General features: G+C 38.4%; 1 protein-coding gene across 7 annotated transcripts in view; it reads right to left on the bottom strand.

Moving 5' to 3' along the window:
* Nucleotides 1-827: 827 nt before the first annotated feature.
* Nucleotides 828-15,019, bottom strand: part of pitrm1 (pitrilysin metallopeptidase 1) — a 101,551-nt gene continuing 87,359 nt past the window's right edge. For 3 of the 7 annotated variants that reach the window (XM_047162485.2, XM_047162484.2, XM_017495337.3), the window contains 10 exons: nt 14,522-14,598; nt 14,220-14,385; nt 13,867-13,967; nt 12,682-12,802; nt 12,522-12,578; nt 12,308-12,420; nt 12,097-12,222; nt 4,585-4,730; nt 4,341-4,443; nt 828-1,434 (listed from right to left, as the gene is read on the bottom strand). In XM_047162485.2, the coding sequence (XP_047018441.1) occupies nt 1,341-1,434; nt 4,341-4,443; nt 4,585-4,730; nt 12,097-12,222; nt 12,308-12,420; nt 12,522-12,578; nt 12,682-12,802; nt 13,867-13,967; nt 14,220-14,385; nt 14,522-14,598 (1,104 nt within the window). In that variant the 3' untranslated portion in view covers nt 828-1,340. Of the gene's footprint in view, nt 1,435-4,334; nt 4,444-4,584; nt 4,731-4,761; nt 5,874-6,491; nt 8,887-12,096; nt 12,223-12,307; nt 12,421-12,521; nt 12,579-12,681; nt 12,803-13,866; nt 13,968-14,219; nt 14,386-14,521; nt 14,599-15,019 lie in introns of those variants that run through there. The other 4 variants (XM_047162487.2, XM_017495338.3, XM_017495339.3 and 1 more) reach the window with 4 other exon arrangements.

A 15,019-nucleotide genomic window follows, 5' to 3' on the forward strand; every position in this document is an offset into this window, starting at 1 on the left:
ACGCTTACTCCTTTTCAGGCTTGCGGGGGCTATTTTGGTGTCTCTAGCAAAGGGGAGGCACAGCTAAGCCATCATTGTCTAGGTTTAGCTGCTACAGTGCCATGCAAAGTACATTATCTTTGCTTATGCTCTACTCATATCATGTTCACGTAAACTGGGACGCATATAGACATTTACACCCCTTGTTTTCCTGCTCAGCATGAGAGGGCATTAGTGTTTCAATTTCAACCCATTTACTGGTTAAAAATAAATAATTTTTTTTTAAAATCAGCGTATGCTCCATTTTTCTTTGTTTGGCAGAAGTGAGAGCCATCAGCCAATAAGACACGAGTGTTTCCATGTATTTTCCTGTAAACCCAATCTGACGTCTCGCCTCCATTCACTGAAGATATAAAATTACAGGCGGTCTTATTTTACTGACATTCAGTAACATAGTGACAAACCGCTCCAAGTGGAGAATTATTCAGTGCTAAAGATAAAAATCTTCGGGGCAAAACGTTATCTATTTTAACAAATACATTTTACTTAATATAGTTTTCTTAAAAATAAATTTGTAATAATTTCATTGACATCAGTAACTGTAATCAAATTACATAAACTTACATCACTTGCGTTACATTACCGCATAATCAGAAAAAAGTTTACAGTATTACACAAAGATTACAGTAACACATTACACTCAACTCTGGTGCTAATGTATATTAACAAACTACATGCTACATTCTGCTCATTTCAGCAGTCATATTTAGGGACATCCACAAGAGAGTACAAGTTTGTTGACTTGCTTATATGCAGTACCCCTTTAGTAGGTGTATTTCCAAGAGGAATTATTCAATATGTAAAATATTTATTTTCTTTCATATTGACTGCAAGTCCCAGGACAGCATAACTTTCCCAGCATGTTAACAAATGCAGTAGCTGCAGTGCAAGAAAAGCAAGCAAACAAAAAGAGAAATGTATAGCATTCTCAGAACTGGGACATTGTATATTACATTTAAATTGTAAAAATAAAAATCAGGGCACAGCATACATTCAAAAACGTTTACTCTGACAGCAATATGATACTGTTTTTGAAAACCTATTGTTTAAGAAAGATTCATTTCAGTACACAATATAAGAAACTACAGTCAACACTCTTTAATAATAATTAATATCTGCATGTGTTTGCCAAGTTGAAAAAGATGTTTGAAAGGATACTGAAAGGTTACGCATATTTTAGGGAGTCATATCAACTAATAAATCTATTGCATATTGTGTTTACATGTAACATTTAGTCTATGTTTTTTTTTTAAAGTAAAAAACAAACAAACATCTTTTTCCAAAACACAAAATTGTTGTGCCTATTTCACAATCCAGGATGGGTCCTTTTTAATACTCTCATTTTTGGGACCCAAAACTGCAACTCCACATGTCCTCTGACCGATACCAAGATACCTGCAAACAAAATGCATTATTTACAATACTGCAAAACTCTTATATGAAGAATATCTTATATTCAGCAAATATGGGAATATTTATCATGTGTGTGGGTATATTATTTGAAATAAATATATATATATCATATTGGACATGTCCAATGTCCAAATTGGGCCCAAAGTGTCAATATTTTGTGTGGCCACCATTATTTTTCAGCACTGCCTTAACCCTCTTGGGCATGGAGTTCACCAAAGCTTCACAGGTTGCCACTGGAGTCCTGTTCCACTCCTCCATGACGACATCACAGAGCTGGTGGAAGTTAGAGACCTTGTGCTCCTATATATATATATTTAAAATGGATGACTTGGAGCAAAATATTCCTAAAAGTAAGTGTCATAGGTGACAACTCCTTTAATACTATATAAAAAGCATCTCAGCGTGATTCCTCAAGAAAATGTTTGAGAAAATGCTAAGAATACATTTCTGAAAATTCTAGGCTAAAAGGGTGTCTACTTTGAAGATGCTAAAATATTTAATTATTTTGATTTATTTAGGATTTTATCATCACAACCTAATTCCCATAGTTCCATTTGCGTTATTCCAGAGTTTTGATAACTTTATTATTATTCCAAAATGTGGTGTGGGGGGGGGTCTAAACTTTTGACCAGTAGTGTGTGTGTGTGTGTGTATATGTATGTATATTTATATTATATATATATATATATATATATATATATATATATATATATATATATATATATATATATATATATATATATATATATATATATATACACACATATACACACACACACACACATACATACATACATACATACATACATACATACATACATATATATATATACACATACATACATATATACATACACACACACACACACACACACACACACACACACACAGTGAGGGAAAAAAGTATTTGATCACCTGCTGATTTTGTACGTTTTCCCACTGACAGAGATGATCAGTCTATAATTTTAATGGTAGATTTATTTGAACAGTGAGAGACAGAATAGCAACAAAAAAATCCAGAAAAACACGTCAAAAATGTTATAAATTGATTTGCATTTTAATTAGTACTTGGTGGCAAAACCCTTGTTGGCAATCACAGAGGTCAGACGTTTCTTGTAGTTGGCCACCAAGTTTGCACCCATCTAAGGAGGGATTTTGTCCCACTCCTCTTTGCAGATCTCCAAGTCATTAAGGTTTCGAGACTGACGTTTGGCAACTCGAACCTTCAGCTCCCTCCACAGATTTTCTATGGGATTAAAGTCTGGAGACTGGCTAGGCCACTCCAGGACCTTATTGTGCTTCTTCTTGAGCCACTCCTTTGTTGCCTTGGCCGTGTGTTTTGGGTCATTGTCATGCTGGAATACCCATCCACGACCCATTTTCAATGCCCTAGCTGAGGGAAGGAGGTTCTCACCCAAGATTTGACAGTACATGGCCCCATCCATTGTCCCTTTGATGCGGTGAAGTTGTCCTGTCCCCTTAGCAGAAAAACACCCCCAATCTTTCCACCTCCATGTTTGACGGTGGGGATGGTGTTCTTGGGGTCATAGGCAGCATTCCTCCTCCTCCAAACACGGCGAGTTGAGTTGATGCCAGAGAGCTCCATTTTGGTCTCATCTGACCACAACACTTTCACCCAGTTGTCCTCTGAATCATTCAGATGTTCATTGGCAAACTTCAGACGGGCATGTATATGTGCTTTCTTGAGCAGGGGGACCTTGCGGGTACTGCAGGATTTCAGTCCTTCACGGTGTTACCAATTGTTTTCTTGGTGACTATGCTCCCAGCTGCCTTGAGATCATTGACAAGATCCTCCCGTGTAATTCTGGGCTGATTCCTCACTGTCCTCTGATCATTGCAACTCCACGAGGTGAGATCTTGCATGGAGCCCCAGGCCGAGGGAGATTGACAGTTCTTTTGTGTTTCTTCCATTTGCGAATAACCGCACCAACTGTTGTCACCTTCTCACCAAGCTGCTTGGCAATGGTCTTGTAGCCCATTCCAGACTTGTGTAGGTCTCCAATCTTGTCCGTGACATCCTTGGAGAGCTCTTTGGTCTTAGCCATGGTGGAGAGTTTGGAATCTGATTGATTGACTGCTTCTGTGGACAGGTGTCTTTTATATAGGTAACAAGCTGAGATTAGGAGCACTCCCTTTAAGAGTGTGCTCCTAATCTCAGCTCGTTACCTGTATAAAAGACACCTGGGAGCCAGAAATCTTTCTGATTGAGAGGGGGTCAAATACTTATTTCCCTCATTAAAATGCAAATCAATTTATAACATTTTTGACATGCGTTTTTCTGGATTTTCTTGTTGTCATTCTGTCTCTCACTGTTCAAATAAACCATTAAAATTATAGACTGATCATTTCTTTGTCAGTGGGCAAATATACAAAATCAGCAGGGGATCAAATACTTCTTTCCCTCACTGATTTTGTGTGATTATATATATATATATATATATATATTTATTTATATTATACACATATACATACACACACACACACACGCAGTTGCACTCAAAATTATTCAATCCCCATTGCAAATCAGTATTTCAACATTTATAGACTTTCAGCTGTTTGCAATGAACAAATCAAACAAAAGCAATTGAAATAGTTCAACACAACAAATGCTTCAAGTAGTTTCCCCTAATTCAACTGAAAATACAACTTAGAATGATTTCTCCAGTCTCACAATTATTCAATGCCCTTCATGGCAAGCATCTTTAGTACTTAGTAGCGCACCCATTTGCTGTTATGATCTGCTGCAAACGTGATACATAGCCAGACACCAGCTTCTGACCATGTTCCTGAGGAATCTTAGCCCTTTCCTCATGATTATATTATATTCCTCATGACACACATTATTTTTCTGTTCAACATGGCCTTACCGGTTAGCCACAGCTATAAGGCTTTTATGTGTGACAGCAAAGAGTCTTTCTCTGTGAGCCTGTTTCATTTCATCAGTAATCCCATTCATAAAAAGCCCCAAACCTGCAACATATCAAATGAACACTTAGACATTGTAATAACATCTAAACAGCACAGACATTATAATATAAAGTTAAAAACATAAAAAATAACCCAGAAGCAATGATTACAACCAACCAAAAAAAGCTGTGTGAAATGGCTGACCTTTGTCCGACGGGGCAACTGGTGCATCTACAATGGAGAAGATGGACAGTTTGGCCTCATCCACATCCTGCTGCGTGAACCTACCATCTTGAGCCCACTCCACACCACTGCGGAACACTTCCAGTGTCTGAGAGCAGTTAGGGTCTCTGTTAAGACAGTCAATGTAGAATCTAGCATATGAATTAGTTTTCAAAACAATTTAAAGTACACACACAAAGGTTTATTTTATTTATTTGGTTGTTTGTTTGTCTGTCTTTTCCAGTTTTCAGGTCTTGGAGTAGTACAGCTCTCCATGTCCCAAGAGTCCCCATACGTAGGGGAACTTTTTTGCGAAAACACACTTTGATAATCCTCAAAACTTTTGGGAGAATGTTCTGTGGCTTGATGAGTCAAAAGTGGAACTATTTGGAAGACAGTGGTCCCATTACATCTGGTATAAACCGAACACAGAATTAAAGGTTATTGGAGGCATTTGGTTACAGTTATTGCTGCTAAAGGTGGCACAACCACATTTTAAGTTTAAGGGGCAGTTAGTTTTTCACATTGGTGACAGGTGTTGGATAACATTTTTTTTGGCTTCATTAAAATAAATAAATAAAACCATGTTGTGTGTTTACTCAGCCTGCCTTTGTTTTATTTCGTTTGAAGATCTAAAACAATTTAGTATGAGATATACACAAAAACAGAAGAAAGCGGGATGGGGCAAATCACAGCACTGTACTAAACCTTCAAATACTGCCAATGCCACTATTTTTTAAACTGTAGTGTTGTCAATATGGTAGTACCGTAAGTAATGTGTGTGTGCCAGTAAATAATGTTTTCACTAAAACAACACATCTCACTGATTTTGCAAAATACATAAAGGTTAGTGACACTTCATTTAACCTAAATTCTTTACCGTAATCTTTAGAGTTCCTATTTGCTTGTAAGCGAGCTAACATCATGATAACCGTTGCACTTGAATACGAAAATCGGGGTTCATACAAGGTGCTTGAATTTGGCTTTTTGAAAAGTAACTACTGTAAAAACCTTGAAAATAACCATTTTCTATCTAGTGGTGCTTAAAAAGTGCTTAATTTATAAAAAGTGAATAAATACAAAATCGCTAAATAACTTTAAAGTATTTATTTTTGATAGAACATGAATACAATCCTTTCACTCAAAATATGACACGCTGCAGCCCATCTTCCTCCTCCACTATTCACTCACTTATTGTGATAGAGAGCTCCATCCACTTCTCAGACTCCTTTAGCGACGCTTTTTCATCAAAAAAGCACCTAGCAACATATCTAGCGAAATGTAGAAAAGAGAGACCAGTACTGTAAATGTGTATGTAAATGAGAACAGCTTTATTGGGAATTACGCTGTATTAAAATACAGATGTGAGCACAGAGAGTAGGAGAGAAGCCCACAGATTTAAAGGGCAAATACGACACGATGATGTAATGAATATGCTAATAAGCAGATGACCTCTAGCGTCATTTAGCAACTTTCCAGTGAAAGTTGTTGGCAACAACGAATGCCTGGGAAATGAAAATTTAGTCCAGCATGACTGGAAAAGGCACCATATATAAAATGGTTGTGTTTTATTATTTTTTTTATTCAAACCATTCAAAGATTCAAGATTCAAACCAAGAGAGAGCAGTGCCAAATATACCAATGGCTGAAAACCAGGTTAGGGGTATGGAGTGAGAAATTGTGTCAAAAGCAGAGCTGAAATCCAGAAGAATAACAATCGTATAGAATAAGGGCCCCAGAGGCAGCAGAGAGAAGATCATTTACAAGCCTGAGGAGAGCAGTTTCAGTGTTGTTTAAAGGACAGAAACCTGATTGAAAGGGGTCACAGAGATTATTGGAAGACAGGTGTGACTGCAACTGACTGACAACAACTCTTTCCAATAGTTTGGCCACAATAGGAAGGTTGGATATAGGTCTGTAGTTTGAGAGAAATGTATTAAGTTCTTGCATTTTTTACTGTCTGTAAGATATTTCTGTTCCTGTCCCACTATATGTCAGGCCATGTAAGGTCATGTTATCTAGCTTAGATAAGTACAAAATGTTCTGAACTTATGCCAACATGTTATAATCTTTAGAGATGTCTGCACATCTGCTACGACCCTGAAAGCACAAAGTGGAACCGCCTGACAAACGATTTTGACTTCCTTATAGAAAGTAGCAGACATGCAACCTACACCAACACCATTGGTGTATATATACAGTGCATCTGGAAACTATTCACAGCACTTCACTTTTCCCACATTTTGTTATGTTACTGCCTTATTCCAAAATGGATTAAATGATTATTTTACTCAAAATTATACATACAATACTCCATAATGACAACATGAAAGAAGTTTGTTTGAAATCTTTGCAAATTTATTAAAAATAAAAAAAGCACATGTACATAAGTATTCACAGCCTTTGCTCAATACTGTATTGAAGCACCTTTGGCACCAATAACAGCCTGAAATCTTTTTGAATATGATGCTACAAGCTTGGCACATCTATTTTTGGGCAGTTTCTCCCATTCTTCATTGCAGGAGCTCTCAAGCTCCATCAGGTTGGATGGGGAGTGTCAGTGCACAACCATTTTCAGATCTCTCCAGAGATGATCAATCGGGTTCAAGTCTGGGCTCTGGGTGGGCCACTCAAAGACGTTCAGAGTTGTCCTGTAGCCACTCCTTTGTTATCTTGGCTGTGTGCTTAGGGTCGTTGTCCTGTTGGAAGATGAACCTTCGCCCCGGTTTGAGCCTGTGCCTTTTACTGAGGAGTGGCTTCGATCTGGCCACTCTACCATTCAGGCCTGATTGATGGAGTTCTGCAGAGATGGTAGTTCTTATGGTAGGTTCTCCTATTTCCACAGAGACATGCTGGAGCTCTTTCAGAGTGACCATCGGGTTTTTGGTCACCTCCCTGACTAAGGACCTTCTCCCCTGATCGCCCAGTTTGGCCGGGCAGCCAGCTCTAGGAAGAGTCCTGGTGGTTTCAAACTTCTTCCATTTACGGATGATGGAGGCCACTGTGCTCATTGGGACCTTCAATGCTGCAGAAATGTTTCTGTACCCTTCCCCAGATCTGTGTCTTGATACAATCCTGTTTCAGAGGTCTCCAGACAATTCCTTGGACTTCATGGCTTGGTTTGTGCTCTGGCATGCATTGTTAACTGTGGGACCTTTATATAGACAGGTGTGTGTCTTTCCAAATCATGTCCAATCAACTGAATTTACCACAGGTGGACTCCAAGTTGTAGAAACATCTCAAGGATGATCAGTGGAAACGGGATGCACCTGAGCTCAATTCTGAGTGTCATGGCAAAGGCTGTGAATACTTATGTAAATGTGCTTTTTTAAAAAAAATATATTTTTATTAAATTTGCAAAGATTTCAAACAAACTACTTTCATGTTGTCATTATGGGGTATTGTTTGTAGAATTTTTAGGAAGATAATGAATTTAATCCATTTTGGAATAAGACTAACAAAAAACTGTGGGAAAAGTGAAGCGCCGTGAATACTTTCTGGATGCACTGTATCATGAATGTAGAGTAGCATGGCAGAGTGCGCTCATTCTACTTCCTGTATGTATCTTTTGCAATAAACTCCTACACCTGAGAGGATGAGTCTACTGGTGTTTGTCTAATTTTCATGACAAATCTTGGCGTCCCTAGGTGGGCTGCTCAAGTCTTTCAGCTTTTCTGGACAACAAACAAATCAGAGGACGCTCGTGAATTACATTTCATGTGATACTATCAAAATAATGGTTGTGTTTAACTAAATATCTCAGTGAACCAAATTTCTCATGTGTACATTTGTGAAAATCCAGTCTATTTGTCCAGATCAACGGGACTGCAGTTGGAGATGAGTAATGCACAAACAAAGACTATAGCGGGGAGTGATGAATATACCTCAGGCAGCATCCGACAGTACTCATATGTTGTAGAGACTAAGTGTGGATGCAAACTGGCCATTATGAAACTATTGCTGGCAAGTATACAAAGATCAAGAACAACAGAAAGTTTAGAGAATGGTAGTGGTGAGCTAATCGTGTTCACCATATGGTAAAGCCAAAGGGAAATGAAAACAATTAAACAAGACAGAGGAGAAACCACACTAGTCACAGCAGCACCACGTTAGCCAAAACCCAGTAAGATCAACACCAGTTAGTTACCCAGCCTGTCAAGGATACAGATAGACATATCTGAATCAGCAGGTGAAGAAACACTCACCAACATCAACACCAAGAAGGGTTCATGGTACGGTGAACCAGTGTAGCATAACACCTCTCCAGAATCCAGCATGGAGCTCCTTTAAAGTATCCAGACAGAGAGCAGATGGGAAGAGGGGTCATGGTATGCTGAAGCAGTGTAGTATAGCTCCTTTCCAGTATTCAGCAGTTATCAGGTGCCAATCCAATGTAACGCAGCTCCCTAGCGGTGTAATGCAGCTCCCTTGCAATATAATGCAGCTTCCTTCCAAAAGGCCTATCCAGTGCAGCATGGCTCCCTTGCAGTGTAGAGTGGTTATCTTCTAATGGGCCTAGCCAGCAAATGTGGCAGTGGTGACCATCTGAGGCTAGTACTCAAGGACAGTAAAGGCAGTCCAAGCAGACTCAAATAAGTCCCGAATGTCACGCAGTAAGTTATCCAAAAATAAGTTGGCAACAGAGGGAAAGCAGCCATAGAACTTATTGCAGTAGACAAAAGAGAAATGGACCAGAGAGAGGTAATGCTGGTGTGAAGTGGCAGCCACATTCACACAGCGTATTTACACCGGAACTGAAACTGAACGCTTGGTTGTCTCTTTGGCTGATAGATATGGATTGAGCTGTGGTAAATCAATCATGTGTTGGCAGCAGCACAATGCATAAAATCATGCAGATACAGGTAAGACCAGATGGCTTACCCAACAGAGAAAATCCAAGGTCCTTCACCAGTAATGTGAAGAACCTTCACATTAAGGAACTTAAGGAAGAAAGGAGAGAAGGAGGGGAGGAAACTCCCCCTTTGGAATGAGATAGCTTACTCCCTCAGGGTAGAATTTACCAAAAGCCCCCATTCACACGTTCCACAATCAGAGCACCCCACATAGCCTACAAGAAACAATGACTGAAAATGAATACAACTTTAAAACTCCAATCACCTATTTTCTGCCAGGTTTTCTTCATGTTTATAACCACTTAGTTGCTAAAAATTATGTAATTTATTTAGCATGTTTTAGTATGGTAGTACTAGTATGATTATTGTGTTTTACTACTAGTAGTGTACTTAACAATAAAATACATGTCTTGTGTGGCATGTCCTTGTTCGTTGAGTGATTTCCTCACTCAATGGGTAGAATGTCGTTATATGTACATGTTAATATTTTGAACAAGTTTAATTCACACATCATGAAAAAATGTAGAACCACCCATCTGCAGAGACAATGAACTGATTAACATCATGGGCGAAGCATATGGCTTACACCCTGCCATAAAACAATCTCTGGTTAGTTGGAACCCTTAAAGGGCTGGCATAGCCAGAAAGAGTTAAAAATCCAACGACACCCAAGAAACTCTCTTCTCTTCTGCTCTTGGCTCACTCAACTCAACTCTCATCTCATCACAGGGACAGAGGCAGTAGGGGTCTCCAGAGCCCCAATCAACTTTGGGGAGATCAGACAAGGCCACATCTGCCATCAGCTCTTCAAACATCCCTCATACTAGACGCTATTTCATTTACCATTCCGGTTGGTCTTATGAGATACCACTCAAACGCTGACCAAACCAATAACCATCACGGGAATCCCATCAACACCACGGAAACCCCATCAACAGGCAAGCAACACCCCATAATCTAGCTAAGACTGGTGCAGAATAGTTCAATAAAGGCTTGTCTGTTCTAAAAGATAAATGTCTGTTTACGAAGTCTATTGCCTTGACTTGCTGATCTTGATTCATGCTCTTAAAACAATGTTTCCCTGTATTTAGAATATTATTGCCGGTGGCCACGGAGGTAATATCTAATGCATAATTAATGAATACGCTAAGTTCACTTTATCACTGGACGAATAGTTAATCAAAACTAAATTAGCCAAATTTCCCCTTTCAAGCTGATCTGCTAGTCTTTCCTACATATTTGGTGGAGAATACAGATAGCTCAATCTAAACAACTAATTTTCGTTACATATAATGGTGGAGAATGTGACAACTTAACCAAAACAGCTAATTGGTAAACATCAGAATTGGTAAAAGTGTTCTCTGTAACTTTAACCATTGCATGAAGGTTGGTGCCAGATGGGCTGATTTAAGTATTTCAGAAACTGCTGATCTCCTGGGATTTTCACACACAACAGTCTCAAGAGTTTACACAGAATGTTGTTTGGGGGGGGGGCCTTGTTGATGACAGATCAGAGGAGAATGACCAGATTGGTTTGAGTCTATGGTGACCAAATAAGCATTCTACAATTGTGGTGAACAGAAAAATCTCTCAGAATATGCTACAACAGCAGAAGACCACATCAGGTTCCACTCCTGTCAGCCAAGAACAAGAATCTGAGGCCATCATGGGCACAGGCTCATCAAAACGGGACACCTTAAGACTAGAAAAAGACCAGGTGATTTTTTTTTGCAAATTTTTAACGGTCCAGTTTGGGTGAGCCTGTTCAAAGACATCCTCAGATTCTTGTTCTTGGCTGACAGCAGTGGAACCTGATGTGATCTTCTGCTGTTAAAGCCCATCCACCACAAGGTTCAATGTGCTATGCATGATGACATGCTTTTCTGCTCACCATGGTTGTAAAGATTGAATATTTTAGTTGATGAGCATGATTGGATAACTGCATAAATGAGCAGGTGTTCTTTACATGGATTTCTGTACTTTTCTGTACTTTTATATATGGAATATACTTTAAATTGGCTAGTTCTATTATGTTTACAGTATTTAGCAGACACCCATATCCAGAGCTTGAAGAAGAAGTGCTTCATAGTCTTTATCAAAAACACATCCTCATGCTAGTTAACTAGGACAGGGATATCTATTGCCTATAAAGGGAGTTCTGTTACAAGTATGTTAATGCTTCTTGGAAAATAATATTTAGGGCGTAACCCTTAATTAGGTTTTAGGGCTATGATTGGACAGTAATTGCATTTCAGTGTGGCACAACTACAATGCACTGATGAAAGTAAAATGCAGTCCAATGTGGTATTACATTCACTAATGGCCAAAGTCCTGGTTTCATTTTCTAAAAAGCAATTAAATTAACTAATGTCACTTGAGTATTATTATATTTAAATTTTTTTCAACATTGGTTTGATTGATTTTCTATATTAAATGAAACTGCAGTCAAATCTAATGCAGATACACAAAATTGCTGTCATAGGTGTACAGAATGTTCTCCATAGTTTGGAATGCAGCTTTTTATTCCTTCTGAATGTGTATTGAGTTGTCAGTTGCAGCTGTCAGAGTAATATGCATAGTGAAGAATGCAGCACAATTTCCAAATCATACATATACTGTAGCAGCTGTTTCATTTTCTTACCTATATGAGTAAAAGGCAAACAAGCCATCTCCTCCTATTTTTGCTCCTCCTCCATAGGCTCCACCTTTCTCTCTGATTTCTGCATGTAGAAACTTAGCAGTCATCATCCTTCCTAAAATACATAAACTAGAAGACAACAAGCAATGTGTAAACAAACTATTAAGACATTTGTTTAAATGTGGTAAAAGAACACTAGACATGTGTGTTTTACCTGGCATAATCCTCATGTGTAAAGGGTACAGTGCGCACACACTCACTAACAAAGTACACAGGAAATGGAAATTCGAAATAAGTCTTCATCTGACATGGCTTAAAATGAGCCTCCTAAAAAACCAAGCAGGAATGCAAATTAGAATACAAAAGCTGCATAAACAAGTGCAGTGTAATAAATGCTGAATAATGCATTGTAGTATAAATGTACATACAGAGACAAGGTTACAACTTGCAACTGATCCAGCAGGAGCCTGAGGATCCAATGGTCTCTGGAAATAAGTGTGTACACACAAATGTACAAGGCGATAGCAGTGAATAAAATACATTTTAACATTGGAAGATTGATTCAAATAAGCAGGTCTGGTTAATTACCTCAGCAATAACTGCTCTGACAGACTTCCGCCCCTTCTTGTTAGAGGCTATACTATACACAAACCTCTCCAGCTCACCTGCAGCATCTGCCATCTTCTGAGGAGTGCTGTTAATTGCACACCTAACAAGGTTAAGTAAAGGACAAAATTGCATTATTGTATCATTTGCATTGTGCTGCAATTCAAGAAAAGTTGCTTCAAGTATAACCAGGTCCTCTTTTCGATGTCATCAAACTGATTAGTGCAATGTTTAGGTTGTTCAGTTGGAGTTACTGAGGTTTAGAATAGTACAAAGCAATTTGAGGAACAGGAAGATTATACTTGATCATTGGTACCATAGTTTTGGGTGTAAAATGTGGTGTACAGTAGGTGTAGTTTTTTGAGGTGTAGTAGTGTATAGTGCACCTGGAAACCAGCCTCAGATTTTTCAATTCTATATGAACCTTTTTTACTCAATGTAGTTGCGTCAAAAAATTTAAAGGATATGTTCTCCACGTGTTCACAGCTTGCTGGAATCAGTTGCCTGTTAATGACCCAATCACAATAGCTTGTATCTCTAACAACTTTGGATAAAATAACTACCATGTAGCACTATTTTAGTAATGACTAAAATAATTTTTATTCCTGTGTATAACTGACAAAATATTTCAAAATGTCTTTACTTTTGATTAAAACCATCACAATAAATACAGCATAATCACTATATTATAAGCATTATGAGCTTTAATTTTTAGGACGAAATCTCAGCAGCAGTTGCTGAATGACATGACTGACAAAGCTTAGTAGAATCAGTAGGTAGACCTACACAACTGGGTCAGGAAATTGTTTTATTTCACTTTGATGGTTTGAATGATTCAGAGTAAGTATTATTATTGGGAAGTATAAATGGGATTTGCAACACTGAGAAGTGTATCTGTTTTGTATTTAAGGCAAGGGGAAAAGTGGAACTGTCATATTTGAGACAATAAGACAAGGTATTCAGAGCACTGGGAGGTGAAACCGTGTCTAGACTTTTGGGAGGTATAAAGGTGCTAAGACATTAAAAAGGTCGCATTGGCATTTCTAATGTTGAATACAATATTGTGCTTTGGAGCAATCAGACGTGTATAAATTATCTTTAGAATGCCGACATATGTACTGAGGTTAAGCAAATTAGGGAGATGCATGTAGTTTAGATAATTGGCACCTCATATTATCTGGATTCAGGAGGTGTCTCTTTATTCTGGGCAGCTTCCTTAAAACTGATGTTAGATCAGGCATCTCAGCTATTCTTTTCATGAACCTTACCTGAGAGAAAACAGAAGAAGTGTTACACTGCAAACAAATATCACAAACACTTCTGATAGAATTCAGAAGTGCACTTATAATAGAATATGTTGGGTTTTTCAGTATGTTGATAAAAAAATAAATAAATAATTTTTTAAAAAAAAAGAATATAAAGATTATCCTAAGCAACTGCAATTTAACCCTTTTAATGTAAACTTTTTGCCAGATAACCCATGTCATGCAGAATACATGATGTGATATTGAGTAACTTACCTGGTCCATACCAGTGAAAGTCTCATACAGATCAGCGGTAGGCGTGAGCGATCGCCCTGCCCGTGTCATTGCATAAATATGGCCCGAATATGAAATTCCATTGGATAACTCTTGAGCTGACATCATCACCAACACTCTCAACCTCTCCTCGTCATCAAAATGAGGACTAGAACACAAAAAGCTCTTTTATAATGGCAAATTTAAATAAAAAAAAATGCATTTAACATCATTTTTTCATGAGTATCATATTATTAAACAATATGCTTCATGTTCATATTCACCCTCTGTCTATAGATACCCACCAGTTAAATATGTCACTCCACAGGTGGAACATATCAGCCAAGTTCCTCTCCAGACAGCAGGAAGTAAGGAAAATGCCCTGTCGGACATAAACAGTCATAAAACAGTTAATAGGTAAGACTGAAGACCCCTGGATGTTTATAAAAATGTGTCTCATAAAGGAACAAATTAATTAGTTAAAAAAGCACCATGGTTTCATGTTCATAACACTATGGAGAGGACACGAATGTAGTGAACAGCAATTGAGATGGCATTCCAGGACCCATCTCCTGTTTATAACAGGGCCCCTCTCTACTTACCAGGGTGGAGAAAGGTTTGTCACATTGTGATTGGATCTTAGTGAACAAACAAACAAGCCTGGCATCATCAGATAACCTGCTAAAACAACTGCCAGACACCTCTTACAGGACAGGACCCCCTTCACCCACACGAGGAAGGACTTCTCATTGGACCACAGGTTGACCCTAACCACCAAACTCGTTCCTAAGGTTTGGCCAGAC

The sequence above is a fragment of the Ictalurus punctatus genome, chromosome 20 (genome assembly GCF_001660625.3).
Source record: "Ictalurus punctatus breed USDA103 chromosome 20, Coco_2.0, whole genome shotgun sequence".
Classification (NCBI taxonomy): Eukaryota; Metazoa; Chordata; class Actinopteri; order Siluriformes; family Ictaluridae; genus Ictalurus; species Ictalurus punctatus.